This window comes from Poecilia latipinna, unplaced genomic scaffold, assembly GCF_001443285.1.
Source record: "Poecilia latipinna isolate Pla-1442-1.1 unplaced genomic scaffold, P_latipinna-1.0 Scaffold5494, whole genome shotgun sequence".
NCBI lineage: Eukaryota > Metazoa > Chordata > Actinopteri > Cyprinodontiformes > Poeciliidae > Poecilia > Poecilia latipinna.
In genome coordinates, this window is record NW_015118110.1 from 1 (window position 1) to 10,408 (window position 10,408).

The 10,408-nt window shown below is 35.8% G+C and overlaps 1 protein-coding gene across 1 annotated transcript; it reads right to left on the reverse strand.

Moving 5' to 3' along the window:
* Window positions 1-85: 85 nt before the first annotated feature.
* On the reverse strand, window positions 86-9,668 carry LOC106943582 (nuclear GTPase SLIP-GC-like). Its single transcript, XM_015026884.1, has 18 exons — window positions 9,636-9,668; window positions 9,482-9,520; window positions 7,885-7,909; window positions 7,700-7,786; window positions 7,157-7,250; window positions 5,441-5,657; window positions 5,121-5,345; window positions 3,860-4,063; window positions 3,609-3,781; window positions 3,279-3,369; window positions 2,599-2,686; window positions 2,374-2,495; window positions 1,509-1,685; window positions 1,280-1,434; window positions 1,019-1,136; window positions 790-898; window positions 500-698; window positions 86-368 (listed from the first exon to the last, which is right to left on the reverse strand). The coding sequence occupies exons 4-17, from the start codon at window positions 7,716-7,718 to the stop codon at window positions 511-513; spliced, it is 1,980 nt and encodes a 659-aa protein (XP_014882370.1). The 5' UTR covers window positions 7,719-7,786; window positions 7,885-7,909; window positions 9,482-9,520; window positions 9,636-9,668; the 3' UTR covers window positions 86-368; window positions 500-510.
* Window positions 9,669-10,408: the final 740 nt, after the last annotated feature.

Genomic DNA, 10,408 nt, shown 5'->3' on the forward strand with positions numbered 1-10,408 from the left:
TTTTAGATTCTTTTTGCTAAAGAATCTAAAAGAATAAAAAAAAAATTAGATTCTTCTAAAGAATATAAAATATTTTTTGCACAAAACAAAGTTTTAATAAACTCAGTTTATTAAAAGTTTTAATACACTTTGTTTTGTGGAATACCATAATCTAAGACTGCCACACTTATCAATGTATCTGGTCTTATGAAAAAGCAGAACTTTCAGTCAGACATGTTGTCTAGGATCTTTTACTACAAATTTATTGCCAGAAAAAACACATTAAGGCTTCTGACTGGAAGTGTGTAAATTGGTCATATAGAAATTGAGCTTACCAAGCTGCAAACACTCCAGGTTAATGTGAAATACAACAAAGGATAGCTAGAAAATAGTACCTCATGCCCTGTTAGGTTAAGATTTCTAATGCTGTGGGCCTTTTTATTCTACTGAGTACTGTGGGAACCTTATTAGAGTGCATGACATCATGGAGGAGTTTGTTTCTGATATACTTTTTACACAGATAGTTCAGATTTAGCTCTTGCTGGGCAGCATAGATGCTGTTTCAATATCAAAATAAGGACAAACCCTTAAGCTCAGCAGGTGGTTCAGCATGACGTTTTTAGCCTTGGCAAACATGGTGCCCTTTGATACAAGAACATGTCTTGAGACTGTTTCTCTCATTTTCTCCAGCATACCAGGACCCGAGTATCCTGCTGCAGCTGCAACACAGAGATCAATCACAATTGGTAAGAAAGTTTTTAAATATGTTTTACTGTAAAATAAAGTTTTTGTAATGATAGAAATTCTCACTCTTGTAGCATTCTTGCATGGTCTCCTCAATTGTCTCTGTCAGGCTGTTGTACATTATTTTCTTTTGATCTTTAATCTTTTTGTTCAGCTTTTTCTTAATTTTTTCCTCCTGTGAGACAAGTAAGAAAAGGAATTTTACCATGAAAAAAACTTTTTTTTTTAATCTCATAAACTGTTCCAATGCTAAATGAAAGATGTATGTGCTATACATCTTTTCTCTATCATTTACCTCGGTCTGAAGAAAAATCAGCTGCAGTGTCACATCTTTGTACTTTTCCTTCAGTCTTTCAGTCTCAAGTGAAAACTTGTCAATGACACCATTGAATGGGCCACATTTTCGTTCATTTCTGAAACATTTTGATATGGTGAAGTCATTCACAAATGGTACCTTATCATAATTTTCTTTTAATAAACCCTTGTATTGTGGATGTACAAATTTTACACTTTCATCAGAGTTGAACAATACTTTTCATGCGTATTAAGTTCTTACGGGAAGGTTTTCCTGAATTCCTCATCAATGCTGTCAGTCAGGAACGAAGAGAGTTTCATGTTGAGGTTTATTTGTTTTCCCTTTTTGGGTTTGTAGACTCCACCACTTTTGAAAACACACTTTAATGTTCTGTGATAACCGCTACCACTCTTTCCCTTAAAAACAAGGCATCATTTCAAGTGCAACAGAAAATTTAAATTAACTCTGTGGTTACTGCCAAGCACCATACCCGAGGATATAGGAAGTTATGCAGCTTTTTTTCACATGAGAATTTAGCTCGTTCAACCCCTTCACACAGGTGTTTCTCAAAAACCAGGAAAGCTCTTCCCATTTCTCTTTGGACTGGACCAAGTTGAAGGGCCATGTTTCTCTCAAGCTTTTCACATACTTCTGTGTGTATTCCAGGCTGAAAAAAGACAACTCCTTGTTAGCACTTGCTGTAAAAACTGGTAGCTGTTTATGACAGAGTAATTAATCTTGCCTCTGAAACTTGTTTTAATAATAATAATAATAATAATAATAATAATAAGAAGAAGAAGAAGAAGAAGAAGAAGAAGAAGAAGAAGGAGAAGAAGAAGAAGAAGAAGAAATAAACAGGTTATTCAAAAACGTCTTTCAAGATCTTAAATGATGCTGCACAATAATCCATCCATCTTCCAACAAAGACACAGATTGGACAAACAATCATGCATATATACACACACACCCTAACACCTAAGGAAAATTTTGAGAGATCAATCAACCTGATGGTCATATTTTTTGACTGTGGGAGGAAGCTGGAATAGTTTGAAAGAGCTGCACAATAATTAAATTAATAAGTAAAAAGAAATATCAAATGACATGCAGAAAATGGCAATTAAGAGCATTACATATTAAAAAGTGAACTGGCTTTGAAAATAGATAGACATTTAGTGTTACAGCTGATACTGGAGGTGAGATGGCCTACTCAACTTTAAACTTCCAATCTAATGGTAAAAAGGAGAGAGACAAAAAACTTGAGTCTCAGTCTGTGAAGAAGTGATGATGTGCAGAAACATCAGAGTGATGTGGAGGTGAAAGGTTATGGAGAGACCTTGAAGTTTGAGGAAACTCACCTCATTTCTTAACCTGACTCCATGAATCAAAGAGAGAATCCCATGAGCTCCAGAAACATAGTTCAGTGTCTCTGAGTGACTGTCATTGAGATTTTGCAAAAACTCTTGAAGCTCGGGGATTTCTGTGAAAGCAAAACCATTATTAACTCTTATTTCAACAGTGTCACAGTCAGAGTGCTGAGAGTTACCAACAAAGTGCTCAGAGAAATGAGAAATTTAACATACCAGTGTTCTCTGCACTGAGAACCTTTGGTTTCAGAAACTCCTTGGAGCTCACTGTGTACACTTTGAAAGAGTCATCACTGAAGTGTTTCTAGATAAAACAGATTTTGTTAATTTTATTTATTTTCTAGGATTAAGATCCCAGCAAGATCTAGACAAACTCATCCATACATTTATCTTTAGTTCCATTGATTACTCCAAGTGGTCAGGTCTGCCTAAAAAGAATCTGATCCAGAACGTTGCTGCTCATGTTCTGACTAAAACCAGGAGGATAGACACATCACCCCAGTTCTAAAGTCTTCACACTGGCCCTGTGTAGTTCAGAGAATAGACTTCAAGATACTGTTAGCTTATAAATCATTCAATGCCTTAGCACCAAAATACAAAACAAGTCTTGGGTCTCAGTCTGTGGAAAATTGAAGACTGAACACAATGTCATGTGTTCAGTCTGCAAGCCAGAACCAGAACTACAGCTGGTAAAACTGTAGCTTTAAATCAAGATTAAAAGCCTGCTTGTTTGCAATATATATTGCTTGTTTCACAATTGGTGACTGTATAGTGTTTTTATGATATAAACCTTTTGAACTACCTTGTCTTTGAAATGTGCAATACAAATAAACTTGACTTATTTTTTGTAGCTAAGAACAGTATTTATTTTAGTTGTCTTGACATGCGAAGCTCACCTTAATCTTGTGTAGCTTATTGAATTCTTTGCGCACCGCGTCCTTTACTTTAATGTTTCTTCTGAGGATTTCGGCCTGAAGATCAGCTGAGCTGATGGAAAAAGACATATTGATCCTTAGAGTTGCTTCAGCTGAAGAATTTTGATTCTACACATAATCCTGATCCATCACAAATCCTATTTATTGACAAGTTCAACTTTTATAGAGTTTAGTCAAGAGGATGAAGATTTGTGAACGAGACTCCTGTTGAGTTTCCCAATTACTAATTTTTAATAGCATGTCTTAAATATTCAATTTAATTGCTCACTTTTATAACCTCATCTCACTTACTGATCAGTCGAGTCAATAACATCAGATTTTGTGCAGATAAAGTGAATGTCTCTGCACTCCCCACCGTTTCCTAGGAGACTACTGACACTCTTCAAGATTTCCCAGGATTCTTTCTCTGATGCTGCTCTGTTGATTTCAGTGACAATCCACACAGTAGAGCAGTTTCCAACAATCTGGAACAGATATAAAGATATAATGATCGATAATATGTGTTGATATGTTTCTGTTTTCTTTATGTAGCAATACGTTACCCCTTTCCACATTGTATCTCTGCTCTTGTTACGGTCTCCATTTCCAGGAAGATCCACAAGAGTGATGTGTTGGGGAAAATCATGTGGCACTTTGACAGTCACACACTTCACAAGAGGCCAATACCACCTCTTTATGCCTCTTTCTCCTCCATGATTTGATTCAGTTCTTGTGTATTTAATCATTTTAGCAGATAGCTCTTTAGCCTGCAAAAAATGGAAAGAAGGTAAACATGGGAAATTGCTTGGTTTAATTTGCAAGAACAAGTTTACAAATTTCATTGAGAAATGTTCCTCTCCATAAAGTATGGAGGCTAAGGACTTGCAAAACCAGAAATAATATAGAAAATAGTTTTTGGGCTCAATTAACATTTTTAATTGAGTTAATCGCAAGGTCTGTAATTAATTAATTAATTGCAAATAATCACATTTTAATTAAAAATTATATATAAAATAAGGAACATTTTAATTCAACACCCCTTTTTGCTGCTAAATTATTGAATAGACAGATACGCTTGACAAGAAAGATATTTATTGTTTTCACTTTGTTGTTTAGGTTATTCAACCAGAAACATATTGGTGCAAAGTGCTGTTATACTTCAACTTTCAAATGTGTCACAAATTACTGATCATTCCTGTAACTTCTTTGAAAATATACTTATTTAAAAATATGAACTGCAGACAGTGACATTATTTATCGACTTAGTCCACAAATTAGTACTTGAATAAACACAGAAATATAGTACATGAGCTGCTGTGCATAAACAATTTCTGTTTAAATGTGGGTGTGTGTCTTGCAAAGCAGGAGATGGAAACTTCTGCGCAAATATTTAGCTTTGGGTGTGATTTGTAAAGGAAAATTGAAGAGTCATGTGTTCAACCAGCTGCTTACATACACACCTATCGGGTGTTTACATACGCATATATGCTTTTAGAATGGATCCTACACAATCCTTTATAAATAAGATCCATTGTGTTTTTATTAAAGAGGATGGGCAGCAGTAGATGTTCAGGTTGCACATTGTTGTCAGCAAACCTTCTCTCCATGTTTCATAAATTCCTAACAACATTTGTGGCCATTTTCAAGTGGTTTAACTTCATATATTAATAAAATATAACTAAACTGCCATTGTCTTTCCTTATTATTTGTGGCATTTAAATGATTAAATGAAACCACTTATATATTTCTAGTTATTCCTGATTTTGTCTGTCCTGGTTTTCCATAGTAACACTTTCAACAATCCATACACAATTTCACTCTTACTGTTTCACATGAGAGTATCTTTCCTGTCGATTGAAGAAATTCTGGTATTTCTTTAAAATATTTCGGATCCATTAGTTGCTCAGAAGATTTCTCTTTCCATTCCTCTCCATAGAGTGCCGACAGCTTTTCAACAACATCCTGATAATCATCATCCTCATCATCTTTTTTCTGATCTGCGGTATTCTCTTGAAGCTGACTCACTGACCACAACTCATCTTTCCATTCCTAAACGTAAAATAAAATCATGATTAGCTCTAATACATTGTGATTCTTCAGTTCTTCATGTGAAGTAGGAAGGAATATTTCTAAAGTTCTTTTACCTCTTTTGTGATAAATTCAATATGTGCCTCATACATTGTGTTACACATGTTCGCCTCCACTTTTATCATGACTGAAGTACATGCATCGACATCTCCCGACGGCAAAAGTTTCCTCTCGTCAATGACAGCGTTTATCAAACTGGTCTTTCCAGCTCCAGTTTTACCAAAAACACCAACCAGTTCTCTTCTGTCTGTCTCCAGATTCCTGATTTTATCCCTGTGAAAAGATAAAGGTGTGTTGTTTCATTAACTTTTAAAACATATTTATTGATGTGCAGGTTTTAGCATTTGTATTTGTATTTAGAACTGTATTGTAACAGGAATCTGAACCTGAGAATATTAACTTTTGAAGTCTTTTGTAAATACAAGGAGGTTGGAAAAGATTTTGAAAGATTTTGTAGAAAGATATCTGTTAGGATGAGGAGGCATGTTACTTGTTCCATCATTACACAGCAAATACAGTCATCAACAACTGGGGGAAATATGAAACAACAGCGACATAAAGACTGAAACTGCCAATAGCTTGGTGATAACAAAAGCGTAGCTTCAGAAATTTCAGGATAGTATTTGTTGTGTTGTTAATGTAGCAATTGTCATGATCCGTGTTTTTCTGTATAGTTATTTTGAGATTGTCTGTGTTTAGTCCTGTTTCCCTGAGACTCTGTGTTGTCCTGTCAGCCCTTGATTGTTCCTAGGTGTGTGTTGTTCCCTTGATTACCTCCCTGTGTATTTAAGTCCACCTGTTGTCTAATGTCCTTGTCTAATGTCTTAGTACGTCTCAGCTCTCCAGTAGAACTGCATAGTCCTGGCTAGCTTCGCTCTCTTCTCAGTCTTGTTGTCAGTGCTACCGGCCTTTAGCTGTGTGCTAACTTCTCCGCTGTGCCGCCTGTTTTGGACTATTGAGCTTCATCATTAAATTCATCATCATCTTCACCATAACCTGGGTCTCTGTGTCTCTCCTCACCACCTCAACCACACCCATATGACAACAATAGTAAATTGTATTTTCCACATGCCTGGATCAGTGGGATTGAAAAACAAAAGCATCTTCAGACTTGACTAAAATCTCCACAAAACTTGAAGAAAAGTTTGTGGTCAGACCTGTAGTTTGTAAAGTGCAGTTTAGCCTGTGCATTAGAAATATGTTTGCATCCTTCAGGAGTTGGGGTTTGGTTGAATGAAGTGTATGATTCTTGCCATAAATGTTTCACTTCCTCAAACTCAAAGTTTTCTGTATATTCAGACTTCCATATTACTTAGCAATACCATCTGTGTTTGAGTCCAGCCATCAGATGGTGAGGCTGCCCAAATGAGCTCTCTGGCCTCCGGATTTACTTAAGAGATGTTGATCCCCTTATTTACTACATTTACCTAAAGTGATCAGGCAAACAAGTCATCCTTTACTAGAGACACAGGTAGAAGAACCTTCTTTATGAACATGGTTTGGTTTGCAATTGTCCATTTAAAAAAAAAAAGATTTTAGAGGTTAAATCAAAACACAAAGGGCATGCCTTTGTGTTTTGAGAAAGAAGAGGAGTTAAGGGGGAAGCGGTAGGATGCAGATGAGAGAAGAGACTCTTAACAGATAATGATTGCTTTGTATGGGACAGCCAATAGACTGAACCCGCTCTTGTTCTGGTAGCCATAGCCCAAAAGACCAAGGTAATCTGAATAGAAATCATAACAACTCCTCAAGCAGACACCAAATGTACTCACCTTAGGAAAGAATTCAGCGTTGTGTTTTCTTGATAGAGTAGTTTAACCAAAACATCTGTCATTACATTTTTCACATCAGACTTTATCCTTTGTTCTGTTATTAAAACAAATAAGAGAAAAAATACATTTGACCTGGCTTTCACACAGTGATAACACATTTCATAAATCAGACAAAGTTTTGAATATTGACAACAAATGCATCATAAACTGTGAGGTGAGAGTGGTTTAACACTGAGTTCTGCATGCGATCATCTGAACAAGATGCTGTTCCTGCTATCTCTGTCTGAGCTTGCTCACATTCCTGTGGTTTGAAGTTTCTGTTATTTTTTTTGTGCATTAGATGTGTTTCTAAACAACATACACCTCTAATTTATTCACAATCACAGTACTAGTTATGAGTCATCCAACAAAAATAATTAAATTTGCAACTGACATCTGCAAATTAACATCTGCAGTAAAATTAACTCAATTTTAATGCTTTGTAAGTTGGATTGTGACAGCCTTTTATCCTCTTTATTGCCTGTTATGTTTTTGAAGAATTACCTGGCAAGGATGGTGACATACTCCTGCGAAACCGTTTTGCTGTTGGTTCCCTTTTGTTTAACTCCTCCTGATCCAGCTTTCGCTTTCCTTTTTTTGAAAAGAGAAAATGTGTGGATTTCTAAGTCGGATTTGCTTTTGCAACAAGTTACATATGTAAGAAACATGTAAGAAACTGTAATTCTCACCTGCATCACTTGTGGATGGCTGTACCTGAGAATGAACATATTTATTTAACTATCTTCACATAATGTAATGGGAAAAACACTTTTTAAGCTTTTGTAATGTAGCAACTAATTCACCCCTTAGTAGACAGTAAAGAGAGATTTAGTATCTCTAGCAAAATTGTTAAAAGCTGATCACTGAATCATAATTACAATTAAAAGGTAGAAGTCTCAACAACTGTTATGTGCTTCGGGCACATTGTGATGGTTTTTGTCTATGTTTTCTTTGTTTTCTTATAGACTTTAGTTGAATGACCTTTTGTTAATATATTTTGAAAGAGTTTGGATATTTTTTTTTTATTTTTGGTCATTTGATTATGTTAATTTGTGATGCTGTTGGTTCGCCTATAAATAGGCTGGGTTTCGGCTTGTTGGTGATCCACCGTTCCGCTCGCTCCACCACCACCGGGGACGCATCCAGTCGTTGTGGGCCGCAGCTGACGTTTCCAGCCTGCCATGCGGTATTGGTGTTTGCTTTTGTTTGTTTGCTTTTTCATTGTGATTTTAGCCTGGTGGGACCGGTTGTCCTGGCTTCGGTCTTTCTTTTGTATTAGGTCATTTTTTGGTTTAGTCCGGTACTAGTAGGGGCTCCGACGGCCCTTTATAGGATTGGCCCCCTGCTGTACTGTTTTGTTCTGTTTGATCGGCTCACCAGGTCCAACTTTCTGTTACTACTTTTGGGGTTTTGTTTTTGTTTTTTTGGGGACACGGGAAACTGAGGGCATTTAACTTTCTTTTTTTTCACAGAAAATCAGAAGCCATTGGTGGACGTAACAACAACTCATATTCAATGTCCTTTTGTTCTCAGCTAATAATGCAGCATAACGTCCTCAAAGTTTCACAACTGCCAAACCCTTAGGTCAAAGCACTTAAAAAGAAGGAAACTAAATTATGAGACGAGTGACATGATTTAATTTCCTGTGAACAGAGGAATACACTTTTTTCAATTATTATTTTTGTATACACTAATGCTGTAAAATAATTCACTTTTTGGCCAACTGAGTTTATCTTTCACTTACAAGTTATGCAGGTTCTGGAAAGACGGACATCTTTTGCTTCTATTTTTGCTGAGAAAATACAGTTGAAGCAATCTGATTTTCATCTATGTTAAAGTTCTAAACCTGAGGCTGACCAGAAGCAACAACATCAACACAGACACTAACTGTGATGTAAAAGGAGGTGATGAAAATTGATCTTCCTCCAAAGACAGTCAGTCTTCAAAACTTTCAGAACTGCTAGTCTAAGGCTTGGAGACATTTATTTATGAAGAATGGGAGTTTGCTGTGACAGCATGTAGTTTAGGCTCAGCTTAAGTGCAGGAATATTAAGGAACAGTGTAGGGATAGTTTACACTCATTCCAGGGGAGAAGATATAAGCCTCCTTGTCTTTAGTTGGTGTGATGTGCAGAGACCCTGGATGACATATTTGATTAAGAACTTAATGAAAGATTAGTTATTTTAAAAATTATTTAAAACAAAATATAAACCACTTTGTGTAAAACAGCCAGGTATTCAACATAGATAATTGAAATTTAGCTACAGACAAAACTGTCATACTTACCTCAGCCTGAACAGCTGTGTTTTTCTGCTCCTGTTCAATCTAAATAAAATAATGTAGTGATATACAGGTAAAACATTAATGTTATAACTTCAATCCAACTCAGTGTTTTTATTGATTGCTGTAATTAACATTTAGTGTAATCTGTTGATCTTACTGGTACAGTTATAGGCAATGTCTCCTCATTTCTGTGTTGTCCTTCCTGGAGACGAGGACATTGATGTCATTTGCAAATGTCCAAGAATCCATAAGATTATAGTCAGTGTTGTGACTGCTAATTGTGCTTATAAGTATTTAGTTTTACTTATAAGCACAATCTAAAGGTTTGGGTGAAATCCAATATATTTGCATAAAATGTGAATGGTGTTACTAAAACAAGCCTGCATGTCATGTAGTGCAGCAAATTACCTTTAACAGTCTCAGTTTATTTCTGAAATGTGCTCTTGGTCCCACTTTGGAAAACAATTTTTCAATGTCTTGATCCTCGAGGCAGTACAGATTTTCCTTGTCAATGCCTTGTTCTTTAATGAAAAAAGTGATTTGTTAACAAGTGATGAAAATTAAATTTTTAAGTTGAATAAGATGTTTCATAAAGAGCAAGGTTACAAATGTCTTAGACTCAAAATAATAAAGGCCGTAGTTGGTCTTTACAACATCAGTATTTAAAGAAATCAGTGACTTGAAATTGAATGTTTCTGTTTGCCCAAAAGGGCGTGTCAATAATTTTGTCAGGGTCAAACGTTACATTTGAATTTGCGCTGAATTTTATTGATTTTTTAACAGCAAAATCCATTGATATTGTTGTAACATCTTTGATAACACAGCGACATTCAACGCTTAACACTAAGATTGTTTGTAATGTCATAATTTGCAGCCAGTAAACAATACTTCTGGTATGGTCCATGATGTTCACACTTAAATGCTAATGAT